This window comes from Cnephaeus nilssonii, assembly GCF_951640355.1.
Source record: "Cnephaeus nilssonii genome assembly, chromosome: 13".
NCBI lineage: Eukaryota > Metazoa > Chordata > Mammalia > Chiroptera > Vespertilionidae > Cnephaeus > Cnephaeus nilssonii.
Window position 1 is genome coordinate 1,647,110 of NC_137084.1, and position 17,002 is coordinate 1,664,111.

Sequence of the window (17,002 nt, forward strand, 5' to 3'; positions counted from 1 at the left end):
GGGACCGCCTCCCGGGCACGCCGCGGTGCCCACGAGAGGACCTCCGCGCCCCCCGGAACCCCGACCCCGCGCGGCAACCCGCGAAACGACCGGCAGGGGGCGCTCACCACCCCACAGAGGACGCGGGGTCCGTGCACCGCCCAGCTCCTCGGCCCCGCCCACTTGACCACGCCCCTTGTCCATGCCAGGCCCCGCCCCTCGCCCCGGCTCTTCCCCCTTCGACCCGCCCCCAGCCCAGCATCAGGCCCCGCCCAATTCAGGCTCCTCCCCCTCGGCCCCGCCCCAGCGTGCCCTGCGTGTCGGTGGCGGCGCGGAACTGGCGTGGCACCGCGGCGGAGCGCGCGAGCGTCCTGGGGCGGGACTTCCGGCGGCGCTGGCGAGCGCCTTCCGGCCGCGCGCGAGGGTGGTCCGGCCGGCCTCCGGGACATGAAGGTGAGCCCCGCGGCGGCCGGCCGGGGTAGTGCCCGCGCCCCGCGTCCCGGCGCCGGCGCCTCCTCCTCGCGCGGCCTCAGTTCCCCTCCGCGAAGTGGGCGCGCGGGCGGCGCGCGGGAGAGCGGCGTGAGGCCGGTGTGGACGAGAGGGGGTGTGGGAGCGAGAGGACGTGGGCGACGGGCAGCGTGCGGGGGAGGACGTGAGCGGAGGCGCAGCGAGCCCGGGCGGAGCGAGCGTGGGCCGCGGTGGACGAGCGAGTGGGAGTCAGGTCCTGAGTGGGAGAGCGCGGCTTCGTGTGACAGGTGGCTGTGAGCAGGCGGTGCGGCCGGGAGAGTGGGGGCCGCCCGTCCCCAGGGGCAGGCGACCCCATGCTGGTTGGGGTGCGCTGGCCTGGACCCCACCTCGCTCAGTCCTCAGCCTCCAAAGGGTAGGCGTTGCCCACCGGGTCCCCGGAGCTGAGCCCAGAGGGGCCAGGGCACAGTGGCTGGTGGAGAACCCGCCCCTGGGGCACTCTTGTGTCCACGCCCTGGCGTCAGTGGAGCGCGGTGGCCACTCCACGGAAGGCGCCTGGAGACCTCGTGGTGGACTCCCGGCCTGAGCAGCACGTGGTCCGTAAATGGCGCCGGGCCTGCGCGCCTGCTTCCACGGGGCCTTCGCGCCCAAGAGCGCTCACCGCTCCCGCAGGACTCCGTGGCTCCGGAACTTGCACTCCGAGGCGCCGGCTGGGAGGAGTGACCGTCACACTGGCCGTTCTGTTGAAGACAAAGGCGGCTCAGCGCCCAGCCTGGTGTCAGGGAGGGACCCTCAACACACCAGTCAGCACGTCTCAAAACTGCACGCCCCTGAGCAGCAGAGCGGTCCCACGGTGACAACCAGCCTCTGGAGAGGAAGAGGAACGATGGGAGGGCATCACAGGACAGGAGCTCCGATCAGCACACGTACAACATGTGTCCACACTTGGCGTGTGCGTGCGAACTGGGCTGTGGCCAACACTGTCACTGTGGTCTTGGGTGGAAAACACGGTGACGTCACCGCAGGGACTCAGCCCTTTGGTCACGCGGCTGAAACAGCTCTTACTGTGGGTCTCCATTAAAGCACTTGGACGTCTCCCCGGGACCAGCTGTCCTTTGGGCACGAGGCTGAAACAGTCCCCCGGAGCCTGGAGCCCCAGATGGTGGCTCCACGCAGGCCTGAGGCCCCTCTAGCGGCCCCTGGCTTGGGTGTGTAGCAGCCTCTCTGGGTCCCTACACACCACACCCCCTCGCCAGGGCCGTCCCACACCAAAGAGGTCATGGGCACGTGGGGCGAAACACGCTCTGCCTGGCAGAGAGGCCCGGTGGACATCTCCATGCAGTGCCCAGTGGGGAGCTGTGGGAGGTGCCCGGACGGCCTCGCTGAGCACCCACACACCAGACAGCTCACATGGTAGTCCCCACCGCCCCGTACCAGACAGTCAGTCTGGAAAGTTCCCTGCTGGTCAGGGAGCAGCCCGACACGCCGAGTTCTTCCCCCTGGGTGTCTCCTCATCCCCACGCTGGCCCCGGGGCAGGTGGCCTGCCGCAGCGCCCGCCGGGCCTTGTGCTCGGTCTGGTCCTCCTTCCGTTGCCCCTGCTCCTGGCACGGAAGCCAGCGGGGCCTGTCTTCCTCCAGATTGGCCCCATCTCCACCCTTTTCTCTTTGGTCCCTTCCCAAAGTGAAGGTCAGAGGTGTGAGGTCAGGGGTCAGGCAGAGGGGTCTCTGTCCACCGCTGTGGCAGCATCGAGCCTGCAGGTTGCTGTGGGAGCGCTTCCTGCTTCGTTTCCTCCTTTCCATCCTCGGTGACCCTGACCCCACCCTGGAGCCGAGGAGACGCCTGCGGTCGTGGAGGGGGCCTCGCAGAGTGGGCCCCCTCCCACCGCTCCATGTGGCTCCTGCCAGCAGGTCCCTCCCATGCACGGCCTCACCTCAGTTCTGGAGCATGTGGAAGGAAGCACATCGTGCAGGCCTGTCCACAGCGGCCCAGCTGCCAGGAGCTGACCCCTCCCAGCTTAGCAGCTGCCGTCTCAGTCTGACCAGAGGGGTGATGGGTAATTCTGGGCAGCCTGTCCCTGCCATGGCCAGAGCCCCCTCCCTCAGGGCCCTTACAGACCTGGGGCTGTGCCCAAGGAGTCCGGTCTCACCGCTGTGGTGGCGAGGTGCTGGGCTGGGGTGCGTGGTACGGCAGAGGCTGCAGTCCTCGATTCCGACGCTGGCTGGTCATCACGGAGGGGGCGGGCAGAGGCTGGGGAGTGGCTCTTACCCCTCCCTCGCACCCTCTCAGAGTGGCCACGGCTGTTATGGTGAGTGCTGCCCTTGCCAGCAGCTCCGTGTCCCTTCTGTTCTCAGCCCTGGGACAGGCGTTGTGTGCCTCCCGGGGAGGGGGCTCCGGGCTGCTTGCCCCCAGGCCCTGTTCTGCAGCTGTGCTGTGGGTGTGTGGGGCACCACCACATGGAAACTGCCCAGGGCAGCCTGGGCCCCCCAGTCTGCCCCAGGGCACCTATCTCCCCAGGGAAGTGACAGCCCAGAATAGCGCAGCCTGTGCAGCTTTGGGAGGGGAAGCAGGTTGAGAGGATAGTGTCCGGGGGCCTGGCTCTGTCCACTCCTGACAGGCACACCCTGCCTGGCCAGGAATGCGATGGCAGCCCGCTGGTGTGGGGACTGGGCCCCTGGGCTGGGCTGGAGGGAGCACTTGCCAGGATCAATGTGGCCCACGTGCTCTTTACACCTGCACTTTTTTTTTAATCTTCACCCGAGGACATGCTTTTTATTGATTTTCGGGGAGGGAGCGTGGGAGAGAAACATCGATAAGAGGGTGAGACATAGATCAGTTGCCTCCCCCACACACCCGAACCGAGGATCGAACCCACAACCTGGGTGTGTGACCGGACTGGGGATCAAGCCCACGACCTTTTGGTGTACGAGACCATGCTCCAGCCCAGGGAGCCGCACTGGCCAGGGCCACTCCTGCACCTCTCAAAGCCTCAGCAGGGACGCGGCCAGGCTGGGCTGCTTGTTGCTCAGCTGCCCCACGGGAAAGACGAGGTGGGATCTGGGGGGCGGGGAGCGAGGGCTAACATGCACTGCACAGCCCGGGCAAGTCCGTGCCGGAAGGAGAAAACGCAGATGATGCCAAGGAGCCAGCACAGCCCACATGGCGGCGTCCCCTCCTCACTGTCCTCTGGAGGAGCACCGGACTTTTCAGTAAACCCGGACCAACCGTGCTGCGTGCGTGCGCTTCTTGCCATTGGTGGAGCCACGTGCCTGCCTCGTCCCAGCAGGAGGAGCTGCAGGCTGCTCTGCCACAGACTTCCTCCCGCGTCCCACGTGGGCGGGGGCGTTTGCAAAGCAGGATCTGTCATGAGAGGAAATGTGTCGGAAAGCGTGATGCTCATGGGCAGACTGTCACCCAGCAAGGTTTCTCCAGCCCGACCTCCCAGGGGCAGCTGAGGGGCTGCCCGGGGCCTCGGCCTCAGCCTGCAGAGCTCACGCGGTGGAAACGCTGCCGTGTTCAGCGTCCTTCCCTCCGGGTCCCGGAAGCCTCTGGGACTGGGGCTCGTGTGTTCCTCCCCTTCACGTCCCCGCTTAGCAGGTAGTGGGGCGTTTTTTACTGGAGTCTCTCCCCGATTTGTAAGAGTCCTTTGGGCGTTATGCATAGATAACGGGTAGGAATTTGCTAGCAAGTGTGTTCTGAGTACTTCTTTTCTCATTTATTGTTTCTTTACATATTCTTCATACACACACACACACACACACACACACACGTATGTATGTACACTAGAGGCCCGGTGCACAAAATTCATGCATTGGGTGGAGGGGGGTCCCTCAGCTTGGCCTGTTACCTCTCACTGTCTGGGAGCCCTGCGATCAATCGCCCCCACAGAGGTAGGCCCTGCCCACCCGCCACAGCGCTGCTGCTGGGTAGCCTGGCCTCTCTTTGGGGTGATCATGAAGCACCCCTGATTGATTGATCACCCCGCCGGCCAGTAGCCTGGGCCTCCCTCTGCAGGGCGATCATGGGATCATGGAGCGATGGCCAGGCCCCCGATGAATCGCATCGCACCTGCCTTGGCTGGCCTGGCGCCAGTGGGTGTCATAGCGTGGTCGTCTGGAAGGTCGTCCAGACAGTCATTCTGCTGTTCAGCCTTTCGGTCGATTTGCATGTTACACTTTTATTATTATAGATGTTATTATAGATGTATATGTATTTTGTCTTCTAAATGGAAGTTTCGTGTCCTCACGTGGTGAGCTCTGTTGGTGTTCTGTGACCTCTAGCGTCGTGCACACAGCTGGAACAGCCTTCCTACGCCGAGTTGGCGTGAACAGGCGCCCGCGTCTTCTCCAGGGTCCGTGGCTCTGTTAGTCGCAGTGAAGTCCTCTGGCCTGGACCGCTTTGTTTTGTTTTTAATAATTTTTTTTTTTCGGAGAGAGGAAGGGAGAGAGAGAAAGAGATGGATAGGAACCTCAATGATGAGAGAGAATCATTGATTGGCTGCCTCCTGAACCCGAAACCTGGGCCTGTGCCCTGACCAGGAATCGAACTGTGACCTCCTGGTTCATAGGTCGATGCTCAGCCCCTGACCGGGTTTGATGGGGAGGGAGAGCCAGCATTCTCCGAGCGGGCCGGCAGTGGTCAGCAGGGCCCGAGGCGGGAGGCAGGGAAGCCCCTCTGTCTGTCTGAGGGAAATGGGCCCGGCGGTGCTGGAGGCGGGCCTCGGGCCGTTGGGGCTGATCCAGGGCAGGGCTGTGTCCTGGGCCAACAATGCCCAGTGCCCTGAGGACCCGGCCCCGCTGTGACAAGGACCCTCGTCGGCAGAGGGGATGCCCCGCTGCTGTGGTCTCCAGGCGCTCTGCTCTCTCTGCAGCCCCCTGGACTCGGAGCTTGCACCCCCTGCGACTGCCCGCCATGAAGGCGCTCCTCCGGGTGCTCTGGCTCGCTCTGGCCTGCGGCTCTGCTCACACCACCCTGTCCAAGTCGGACGCCAAAAAGGCCGCCTCCAAGACCCTGCAGGAGAAGGTAAGGCGGCGTGGACACTGGCCGCAGGGCTGACCCTTTGCACCTTCTCTCTTCCCACTGGGACCCCGCGTCCCCGTGGCCTGGGAGCGGGAGGCTGGGGGCGTGGCCCGGTGTGCTGACAGGGCGGCCTCCGGGAGAGCTCCCTGCCCCTGGCCTGTCTCGTGTGACGATGTCCAAGTTCCTGCCCTCACCCGCTTTCCGCTGCTTTCAACACCAGCACTCGTCCTGGGTCATCTGTGCAGTCCAGTCGGAGGCAGAGCGAGTCTGCAGGACTGTCAGCTCCGCGGGGCGGGCCTCCCCCTGCTGTCGCCCGCTCAGCGGCGCGGGCGACCCAGCACAGCCCTGGCTGAAGAGAGGCCGCTCTGCCGGGTCCTGCCTCTGCCTGCGGGTGCTGACGCTTCCCGTTCCCTTCGCTCCAGACTCAGTTCGCAGAGAAGCCTGTCCAGGACCGGGGGCTGGTGGTGACGGACCCCAGAGCCGAGGACGTGGTTCTGGAGCATCGCAGCTACTGCTCGGCCAAGGCCCGGGAGAGGCACTTCGCTGGGGACGTCCTGGGCTACGTCACTCCGGTGAGCTGGGCCCCGGTGGACGGGGTTGTCCCAAGGGCACGGCGGTGGCTGGGTCTGAATGCTCACCTCCCCAGGCCCCCCGCCCTGGGGTGCAGTGGAATGGTGCAGGGTGCTCTGGGGGCTCGTCTGCCTGGCCCAGCTGCAGGGCTCACCGGCCTCTGTCCTCTGCCAGTGGAACAGCCATGGCTACGACGTCACCAAGGTGTTTGGGGCCAAGTTCACACAGATCTCACCCGTGTGGCTGCAGCTGAAGAGGCATGGCCGCGAGATGTTCGAGGTCACGGGCCTCCACGACGTGGACCAAGGTTCTCACCTTGTTCGTCTCCCGGCCCAGTGGGGGTGTGGTGTGAGCCTGTATGTGTGAGAACATGAGTGTGTCCGTGTGTGAACATGAGTGTGGTGACTGCCCGGGGTTGGCCTGCATCCCCGTCCTCCTGGCGGGTGGCGCATGATGTCCAGGAGGGGCGTCTGGGGAGGGCTGTTGAGCTTCTCTGAAGACTGAGTCCGGAGCAGAGGGAACAAGGAGAGGCGTGTGTCCGCCGTCCGCAGGCAGAGCGGCCTCTCGTTCAGCCAGGGCTGTGCTGGGTCGCCCCGTGCCGCGGGCCGGAGACCGGAGACCGGAGACGGCAGGGGAGGCCCCCCTGCGGAGCTGCGGTCCCTGCGATGTGCTCCTTCTCCCGAGCGCCCTGTCTGACTCGCTCACCACATGGCCGTCACAGAACGCGGGGCAGGTCCGGGGAGGAGCGTTAGTGGGCCTGAGCCTGAGCTTACATGGCTGTCCCGCTTTCGGGTCCAGAGAGGACACGTCGGCCAGGTGTAGAGCTTCGAGACTCGGAGCAGCTCCTCAATGCCAGGAGGGCAGCGTCCGAGTGTGGCTGTCCGACCCCCTCAGCTCCAAGCAACAGTCCCCGTGTCGGAGCTGCCAGCCCAGGCCGCTCTGCGGGGAGGCGGCCCCCGGACCTCTACATCAGTTCCCTCTGCTCTCGCCTCGTGCAGCGTTTTCCTCCATGGGGTGGGTGTAGGGCTGTGTCCCCGAATTGAGCGTCCTTTCCCTGTCCCATAGGGTGGATGCGTGCGGTCCGGAAGCAGGCCAAGGGCATCCGTATAGGTGAGTCCAGCCCTTAGGCCACGGGAAGGAGTCCTGGCTGGTGTGACCTCCTGTGAGTGGATGAGTGGGCCCCAGGGTGATCCAGCACGTTGGTCACTCCCCCGACCACTTAGAAACGTGGCCAGCCAGCTTTCGTGGCCCTGGTCCAGCCAGGGTCCTGTGGCCGTTATGCACACCGGGCCTCAGCCCAGCACGGCCAGCGCCTCCTTCACCAGTTTCTTCGCTCACCAGCCAGGGTCTGGGGCCCAAGCCCAAGAGTAGCACCAACCCCGCCCCGACCCCGAGAGCACAGCTGGCCAGTGAGGGACAGTGTCCCAAAGTGCAGTGGCATCCGTGGGGTCTGGCGAGTCTGGGGCAGGCTGGGAGCAGGAGCCAGGAGGAGGCGCTAGTGGAGACGTGCGGTTGGCGGCGTGGGGAGCCGTAGGCAGGGTCCAGTCTGGGTGGGAGATGGTCCAGCGGGAGCCAGGCAGCGAAGTGCAGAAGAGTGGGGTGTGGGCAGCCGGGACCAGTGCGTGTGGGCACACGGGCAGCATCTCCACCCTTCCTAGCCCGGGCCCGCTCTCGCCAGGCCCTGAGCTGCTGGGATGACCACGCTGGGTGCCCGTGGTCACTCTGCGTGGGGCCGAGCACAGGGGGTCACGCTGCCTGCGCGGGCCTGTCCCCCTAGTGCCTCGGCTCCTGTTTGAGGACTGGACGCATAAGGACTTCCAGAGCGTCTGGGACAGCGAGGACGAGATCGAAGAGCTCAGCAGGACCTTGCTCCTGGTCGCCAAGGTGAGGCCTGGCGCTGCCGGGCGGGGCCCTGCCTCGGGGGACGCACAGCTGTCCTCGGGCCCCCAGGCTTGGGTTGGGGAGGGACGTGAGTGGGCAGCACAGGCGAGAGCCCTGCTGCTCTGCCTTTGGTCTCTGTGGGGACCCCCACGCCCCCCTAAGAGAGGCACTTGTGTGCCTATGGCGTGAGCTTGGGCGTGAACTTTCTGGTGGGCGGGGGTGGCTGCCTTCCATGCTTCCCTCCTGGTCCCAGACCCTCCTCCCCTGTCCCCGTCCTTTCAGAGCCAGCATTTCGATGGCTTCGTGGTGGAGGTGTGGAGCCAGCTGCTGAGCCAGAAGCACGTGTGAGTGGCCGGGCGGCTCTGCCTCCGCCTCGCCCCGGGGGTCCCGGGGCGGCCAGAGGAGGGACGGGGAGCCCACTTGGGTGGAGACCTCGGTCCCACAGTCGCGGCTGTGATGGGCTGCCCTGCGCCTGCCCTGCGGGTGGTGGAAGGAGCAGGAGCCTCCCCGCGGGGCGCCCAGGCAGTGCCGCAGTCGGGCTCGCACACCAGCAGGAGGCGCTGCTGAGCACGAGGAGCCTGCCCAGGACCTGAGGAGAGGCTGGCGAGCACAGCCAGGCCTCCCATGGACGGCCATGGCCTCCGGGAAGGAACAGCCGCCCAGGGTGACCAGCAGGGCGGAGTGGTGGAGAGTCCCCCGCAGCAGCCACCGCCCTGGCCTGTCGGGCATGGGGCCACCCCACGGAGGGCAGGGACCGAGCTCTCCTGCCGGGCATCGTGGCCGCAGCTCCACAGAGGGGTGCAGCTGCAGCCCGTTCTGGGACTGGCTGTGCCTCCTTCCTTTTGTTTGCTTTCTTTTTTCTTTTGATTCATCTCTTTTAGAGAGAGAAACAGTAGTTTGTTGTTCCACTCACTGATGCATTCATCGGTTGCTTCCTTTACGTGCCCTGACGGGGATCAAACCGCAACCTTGGTGAAGCGGGATTACGCTCTAACCACTGAGCAACCCGGCCAGGCTGTCCCTCCCTTCCTGTCGGAAGGAATCCGCTCAGCACCAAGCCTGAGCCCTGTTCCTTTCGCCTTCCTGTGCAGGAGGGCGCTGGGCCCGGGCTCCGGTGTCCCCCTAGGAGCCAGCTGCCCCCCTTCCGTTGTGAAGCTGCAGGCGGCCTCGGCCATGTGGAGGCCGAGTCCCCACAAGGACCTGTCTTCCAGGGCAGGTGGGAGACACGCGTCAGGGAGCTAGGGGAGCGGCCCCCGCCCAAGGCTCAGACAGATGTGCCAGGAGCAGGCCCTCTGCCGGGGGGTGGGGTGGGGGGAGAGGGGGGCGCGCAGCGGCAGGGGTCCCTGCTCCCCGTGCTTAGACCCCTGCACCAGCAGGTGCTTCTGAAGGCTCCCTGTCCGCCCACCTGCCCTGGGCCGAGGCCGGTTCGGAGGGGGTGGATGGAGACAGGAGAGCCGTGCTGCTGGTCAGGTTTCCAGACAGCCTCGCACTCCGCGTCCACTCGGGCCGCACGGGAGGTCCTGGGGCACACAGGAGGGGCGCCACGGGCAGCTGTGGGCCCTGAGCCTGTGCCCGGGGGTGGGGCATCTTGTGCCTCCAGGGCAGGAAGTGCCGTAAGGGGTGCCTGCCGACCGCAGGCTCGGTCCGGTCTCCTGGGCTGACCTCGCGTTCCTTCCCAGGGGCCTCATCCACCTGCTCACCCACATGGCCGAGGCGCTGCACCAGGCCCGGCTGCTGATCATTCTGGTCATCCCTCCGGCTGTCACCCCTGGGTAAGGGCCACACTCGCTCAGGCTGGGGATGGAAACGGGCTGGCCGGTCCCAGGCCGCGTCCCTGCACCCACACCGTGAAGACGGGTTGGAAGTCCCTCAGTGTGAGGGATGGAGTCTTTCAGACACTTCCACTCGCCTCAGGCGAGCCCTGGACTCGGCGGCCACATCTGCAGCCCTGGCCCCGGGAGCTCAGGCAGCGGTCAAGGGCTTCCTCCAGAGCCTGGTGGGCGGCGCGGTGGAGGGGTCCAGGCGCTGTGGCTGTCATGTCTGCCCTGCTTCAGGCGCAAGGGCAGGGCCAGGGCAGGGCCGTGGGGAGGGGCCACAGAGGCCCGAGGGGACCAGGTTAGATGCGCCTCGGCCGGCGATGTCCACTGAGGACGTTCGCAGGTTGATGGACTCTCAGAAAAGACCCAGTGAGCTCACGGGGAGCCTGCAGACTCGGCACCTGAGACGGATGCCCCTTAAAGCAGGCGCTGTTCTGGGGAGAGTGTGCCTGGCTGCCCGCCCGCCCGCACTCGGCCCTTAGGCCCCACGGTGCCCACACTTGCAGGGTCCCCGGCCGGCCGGTGGGCTCAGTGGGTGGGCGGTCTGCAGGCTGGGTTTCAGACCTGTGTCCACAGCCGGCACCCGTCCCAGAGCGGGGCTGGTGGTGCTCCCCCAGGAACGAGCCAGCCGGAGCCGTGCCCCTCCTCCCCCGCACGACGTGTGCGTTCGTGTGTGCGGTACACGCATGTGGTGGGCCTGGCAGACTCGAGCACCGAGCGGGCTTGGTTGCAGACACACAGCACCCGTTCCCTGGGTCTCCCGGGTTCTTGGGTGGTTTGGGGGCAGCTCAGCGGTGCTGTGACTGGAGCCGGGACCCTGCCTGCAGCCCCCTCCCTGGCCTGCCCCAGCTTTCGGCCGGAGCAGAGAGCAGACTCGCAGTGGATGTGCTGAGGCGGGCAGAGGTGGACACCCCTGGAGGGACCGACCTCTGGGCCTGGCAGGGCCCCTTCCAGTTGGACCCCTCTGCCCAGGAACCTTCAAGCCCAGCTCCTGGCACCTCGGCAGGAGGTGGATGAGTGAGCTGGTGTCGCCGGCCCCTCCCCCTGTAGCCACCAGAGAGGAAGCTGTCGGTATGGTGGCCTGGGGGTGCTGGAGGGAGGGACCGTGGCCGCTGTGGCTGGGGCTTCGGGCACGTCCCCTGGCCCCTCCCCCCTCCCGGCAGCCAGGTGTGTGCTGACAGGTGTGCGCTCAGGGCGGGCCTGGCTGCGGTGCCCTGGGAGCCATTGTTACGCTTACCCTCCTCTGTGGCTCTGCTCCCAGCCTTTCCACAGCGGCATCCACTTCGCAGCCTGTGCTCTGGGAGGGGCTGCGGGCAGGGCGGGTGCCTTTGTCTGCTGTGCTGTCTGGGGCCCTCCCAGCAGTGCTGACCTTGCACTCTGCTCCAAGGTCACAGCCCGCCCCCCGGAGCCACCACTGTGCTCTGGTGGGCGTGGAGGCTTTGCTCCGCTTCACGCCCTGTTGGAGATGCCAGCGCGCAGCACAATGAGCTGGCTTGATGAGAGCCGGCGCCCTCCCGGGCTGGCCCAGGCATGTCCTCCTGGGCTCCGGCCAGCTCCTCCTGCTCAGCCTCACGGAGCTCACCTCTAACGCGGACCTGCTGCGCCCAGCCCCCACGCGCTGGCCCTGCCGCCGGTGCCCGCTCAGACATCCCGGTGGGCAGAGGTCCACCTTGATGTGGGCTGTTCCCCTCCCCCATCTCCTCTAGCCACACCTGGGTTCCCGTGGCTTCTGGCAGGCGGCCACCCCATGGTCAGGGAGATCCTGATGGGGTGCCCCTCTGCACAGAAGCCCATCCCACTCACCTGGGGCTTAGGACAGCCTGCACCAGAGTGGTGGCTCAGGGGACAGCGGGCACAGGCCACCTGTGGGTGTGGGACAGGCGAGGAGGGTGGCGTTGCATGCGGAAGGTAGAGGTCCAGGCTGGGAGGCTGGGGAGCCTGCAGGCCAGTGGTCCCCTCTGACCCTGTGGGGCAGGTGGGCTCATGCTGAGTGGACCAGCAGGGAGGGGCAGGTGATCGCTGGTGGGGATGGCTGGGAATGTGGGGAGCCGATGTGGGCCTCCTAGTAGTGGGCCGGCCTTCGCCTGTCACCAGTTAGGGGCAGAGGGTTGGGGTTCTTGGGGGTGGACAAGGCCCTAGAGGCGACCCAGTGGGCCGTGTGGCCCTGACCATGCTGCAGGCCGTCCCCTGTAACCGAGTGCTGAGTTATTCCCAGGAATGACCTGAGGTCCTGGAATGGCAAGGAGAGGGGCATGGGCTGCAAACCCCACCGCCAGCTGCTCTGTCCTCGGCTCGGGGGATGGCTGGGGGACTGGCAGGCTGTGCGATGGGCCCTGGTGGCCGTGCTTGTCTCGTGCAGGACTGACCAGCTGGGCATGTTCACAAACAAGGAGTTGGAGCAGCTGGGCCCTGTGCTGGACGGATTCAGCCTCATGACCTACGACTACCCCTCCCCGCAGCAGTGAGTGGATTCTGGGCCCTGTGCGCCCTGCCTGGGTGCACGCATGCTCACCGCCAGCAGGGCTGGACTCGGAAAGGCGAGGCCTGCCTCCCCACTGGCCAGCTCAGGACCACAGCTGCCAGCTGTCCCAGGGGCACAGGCCCAGCCTATTCTCCAAAGCCCAAAATTGGCCTGGCAGCCTTCCACGTTGGGGGCATGTGACAGATGGCTACAGACGGCCCCAGGGGAATGCTCTCCCGGGTGTCCTGTCCCCGGGTGGCCCGGCTGAAGCAGATCGAGACAGGAGTGTCCAGCAGGAAGGCACCGTGGGAGGCTCGCGGCTGCTGCCCCCTTCCCACTGTGTGCACACACCCTTGCCCGTTTGGGAGGCCCACGGTGGAGGGCCCAAGGCCTCTGCCTGACACTGAAGCCCACTCCTCCCGCGCCTTGCAGGCCCGGCCCCAATGCTCCGCTGTCCTGGGTGCGAGCCTGTGTCCAGGTCCTGGACCCCAAGTCCAAGTGGCGGAGCAAGATCCTCCTGGGGCTCAACTTCTACGGCATGGACTACTCGGCCGCCAGGGACTCCCGCGAGCCAGTCATCGGGGCCAGGTGAGCTGGGGCTCCGTCCGCAGGGCCGCCCCCTGTGCTGCTCCTCCCCGAGGCCCTTGCTCCATGGGCCTGCAGGTCTGCCAGAGGCGATGGGTGGGGCAGGCGAGAGGCCCTGGCAGGGTCTGACCACTTGGCAGGCGCCTGCAGGCAGAGCCTCTGAGCCTCAGAGTTGGGGGCCATGTTTGTACCACCCAATCTGGGACACCCTAGTGTTTCCTCCTCTGTCAGCGGGTGGGTGGACAGCCTTCATGATGTGAGTGGCGCCTACGCTGGCGGGGAGGGGCCCGCAAAGCTCCACTCTAGAGGCCCTTGTCACACGGACCCAGACTTCCTTCTGTGCAGCTCTGCTGGTGTTGGACTCTGTTCAGCTTTATTTTGCTTCCTTTTTGGGGAAGATATTTTTGCTGGGTATAGCACTCTAGGTTGTTAGCTTTTTTCCCGGGCCGTCACTTTGTCACCTTCCTGCTACGTGTCCAGTGGGCCACGTATGGAGGTGCTGTCCCTGCGTGCGGCTGTCTCTCCATGCGCTGCCCCTGCGTGCGGCTGCCCCTGCGTGCAGCTGCCATGGTGACTGTGCGGGGCCTGCATGGACCTTCCTTCCTGCACGTGGTTTGCCTTGGGCTTCTTGGATCTGTGGGTTCTTCTTACCAGATTTAGGAAGATTTTGGCAGTTTCTTCAATTTGCTTTCCCCTCCCTTTCTCTCTGGGCCTCGAATGCATGTATGTCAGGTCCGGGGCCTGTCCCTGGCCCACTGACACCAGGGTCCTCTGGGGACTCGTCTTTCCTTCTGTGCTCTTTGGGGTTTTGTTTCTGTCTTCACATTCCGTGGCTGCCGCCTGCCCTGTTTCATCGGCTCTTGACCCCCGGGCCTTGTCCGGTCACCATTGGCCCAGCGGCTGGTTCTGCATCTTTTCTCGTCTGCCCTGTCGCTTGTAAACGCTGCATAGGTGTTGGTCACCAGCCCTCGTCGGGCCTGCGCTCTAGGTGGGGCGCCAGGTGTGCATGTTGCCACAATGGGCGGCACCCAGCCTGGTTCTGGGTGCCTGTTTGGTCCCTGGAAACCACGTGAGCCGCTGCTCTTCTCAAGACCTGGTCCTGTCCGTGAGAGTGTGTCCAGAGACCGGTCGGGCGCGCTGCCGCCGCTGCTGTCCTTCTCAGGGGGCTCTGTGGTCAGAACCCTCGTTCCTGGTCAGAACCTTTCTGGGAAGGTCCCCTCCCCCCCACTCCGGCTCTATCCCCCCCACATCCCTGGCCTGCAGGGGTGTTGGCCTGAGAGACCACGTCCTCGCTCAGGCCACTGCACAGACACCGCAGACGGCACACACCACTCACTGCCCGTCCCGGAGGCTGGAGCCCGAGGCCTCTCCTAGGCGTATGGACGCCATCTCCTCCCCGGGTCCCCACGTGGTCCCTGCACGTCAGTGTCCTGATCCCCTCTTCTCAGGAGAACCCCAGTCACACTGGATGAGGGCCCCCAGTGACCTCACTTAACCCCAGTCACAGTCGGAGGTCCTGGGCTCAGACTCTAACACGGGGACCTGGGGAGGGGTCATCACTGACTCACTGAACGTGGGCCCAGCAGGAGCTCACTGCGGCGCTGTTGGAGCCCTAACCCAGCTTTGGGGTCAGATGACAAAAGGCTCCACGTGGCCCCCAGTGGCCCCCAGCCCCAACTGTTCTGAAGGGCCAGGGGCTGCGGAAAAGGCATTCTGACCTGAAGGTGTGTGTGTGCGCGCGCGCACGCGCGCATGTGTACATGTGTGCACGTGGAGGGGTGTGCACCTGTTCGCACACGCACACCGCTGTTCTCCGATGCACTGGGTCTGGCTGCTCCCAGCCAGGGATGGAAGGCTGTATTCCATCCGGGCTGCAGCCCCTGCCGACCCCTCCCCAATGTGCCCCTCCCTGACAGGAGAGGGGCCGGCCAGCCCCTGCTTCAGGGGGTCTGAGGGAAGCAGGTGGTGGAGAGGGGTCCCGGGGCCCAGGGTGTGGCTGGCTGCTGTCAGGGCGAGCTGCCTGGCCCGTGCTGCACCCCAGCCTCACCTTGGCAGGAGCAGATGCTGCCGCCCAGCAGGGCCTCCCGAGGGGCCGGAATGAATGACAAGCGGCTGCGGCTTGGGCCTCAAGGGCAAATGGAGGTCAGCGCCCACTTTGGTCCTGCAGGAGGGGGCTGCGGGGCACGTGGGTGGAGAGCCGGCCTGTGACGGGCAGGCAGGTCGGCTGGAGGCTTTCAGAACAGGCAGGGTCACGTCTGCCTCGAGGGAGGGCTGTGGTTTGGGTGACGCCCCAGGACCCTCCCTTTACCACCACCCCCCCCCTCCGCAGCCTCAGGCTGCAGGGCCACCAGGGCCCGGAGGGCACAGCTCCCAGTCTGGTGGGCTTCTGGGACCGGGGTGGACGGCCTGAGGGGCTCGCCCCGCCCGGCTTAGACCCACAGGAGCTCCTTTCCATGCCCCGGAGGCTCGGGCCACGGCCTCCACGGTGGTGGGGAGGTCGTCCTCCAGAGTTGGGGGTACTGGTGCCCACTGTGGGGAGGCCCCAGGCTTGGCAGGGCTGCCCTCTGCAGGCCTGAGCCCCCAGAGGAGGTGTGAGGACAGACAGGCCCACAGGCCCCACGCGGCCGGAGCCATGACGAGCCTTGGCCCTGGTGGCACTGCTAGCCCGCCATAGCGCCTTCCCTGGGGTCCGCGTCTCTGACCGGAATGAGGGTCGGCGTGGCAGGGCAGTGGGGGGTCAGGAGGGACGTCCCCTCCCTCCGGGGGCACCTGGAAGGCCGTTGTGCCCCACAGAGCCATCCCAAGCTTAGGGCAGCCTGTGGGCAGGGACATTGTTGATTGACAGCGATTCACTGCAGAGTGGGGTGACAGGTGTGGCCACCAGCCCAGTGAGCTGCCCACCATGTGCATGCGGCCCTGTGGGCCTCTGGCAGGACGTCAGGCCTTGGTCGAATTCTGGGCAGGGCTGGGCCCTTGGTCATGCCTCCTGCCCCTGGGCCCCCCACCTCAGTCCCTTCCTCTCCCGGCGCTGGCACCCACCCCCCGGCCTCTCCAGGTACATCCAGACCCTGAAAGAGCACAGGCCGCGGATCGAGTGGGACAGCCAGGCCGCAGAGCACTTCTTCGAGTACAAGAGGTGAGTGTCCAGGACGGGCCCTGGGCTGAGGGGCTGGCCCGGGCCCCTGGCCACAAGCCCACCTCTGCCCTGAGGGCTTTCCAGGTGACCTCAGACCTGGGCCCCAGGGGGAGGGGCCGGAAGAAGGGGGAGCCATTCGGTCCCACTGTCCTTTGCAGAAGCCGAGGAGGGAGGCACATCATCTTCTACCCGACTCTGAAGGTTTGTGGGCCGCCTGGGGGGGCGGGGGGGGGGGGGATGGACAGCCACAGCCCCGCCCAGTGACCTTGTACTCTGCGAGGCCGAGGTGGGCAGCGGGGGCTGTGCAGGTCGGACCTTCCCTCTGGGGACAAGGGGCTCGGGCCTGTTTCGGGGCGCGAGGGCCACCGGGCTGCGCTGGGGACGAGGCCATGACGCTTCCCTCTCTGCAGTCCGTGCAGATGCGGCTGGAGCTGGCCAGGGAGCTGGGCGTCGGGCTGTCCATCTGGGAGCTGGGCCAGGGCCTGGACTACTTCTACGACCTGCTCTAGGCCCAGCTCTGGGCAGACCCTTCTCAGCAGTGGACGCATGGGTGTGGGAAATACAGACTTTTCTCCGCCTTCCTGGCCGTGTCTGTTGCAGTCCTTGGGCAGGGCCTCCTCGGCAGTGCCGTGAGGAGACAGCCTGGCCGGGGCACCGAGGACAGTCGCCACCCCCAGGGCGCGGGAGTCCGGCCGCTGCAGGCAGCCAGTGGTTCCAGGTGGGTCTGGAGGCCTCAGGAGGACCAGCTCCCAGACCTGGACTCCTGGCAGGGGCGCCCCGCGTGTCACCCTGGGCCTCACAGCCAACAGGCCACCAAGTCCCCGCGGCAGGAGTGCCAGGCCACTGCCGAAGCCCGCTCCGACGCTGGGCCTGGCCCGTTTGGCAGCAGACCCCGGGAGCCCGTGGGTGCCAGCGCCCTGGCCAGTCCCCGCACCTGCGGGACAGCCACTCGCCCGGGATCGAACACTGGGGGGCACTCGGATTGAGGAGCTGAAGGACAGCTGTCCCCTCGGGGGGAGGCCCCTGCCCCCACTGCTCAGGGCCGCAGGTGTCCCGGGTGCGCGGAGCGCTGGTGGAGCTGGGCCAGGGCG

At 66.4% G+C, this 17,002-nt stretch overlaps 1 protein-coding gene across 1 annotated transcript; it reads left to right on the forward strand.

Moving 5' to 3' along the window:
* Window positions 1–303: 303 nt before the first annotated feature.
* On the forward strand, window positions 304–16,552 carry CHID1 (chitinase domain containing 1). Its single transcript, XM_079788857.1, has 13 exons — window positions 304–432; window positions 5,313–5,464; window positions 5,884–6,033; window positions 6,206–6,338; window positions 7,097–7,141; window positions 7,809–7,915; window positions 8,195–8,256; window positions 9,592–9,684; window positions 12,089–12,190; window positions 12,623–12,778; window positions 15,831–15,911; window positions 16,070–16,112; window positions 16,322–16,552. The coding sequence occupies exons 2-13, from the start codon at window positions 5,354–5,356 to the stop codon at window positions 16,418–16,420; spliced, it is 1,182 nt and encodes a 393-aa protein (XP_079644983.1). The 5' UTR covers window positions 304–432; window positions 5,313–5,353; the 3' UTR covers window positions 16,421–16,552.
* Window positions 16,553–17,002: the final 450 nt, after the last annotated feature.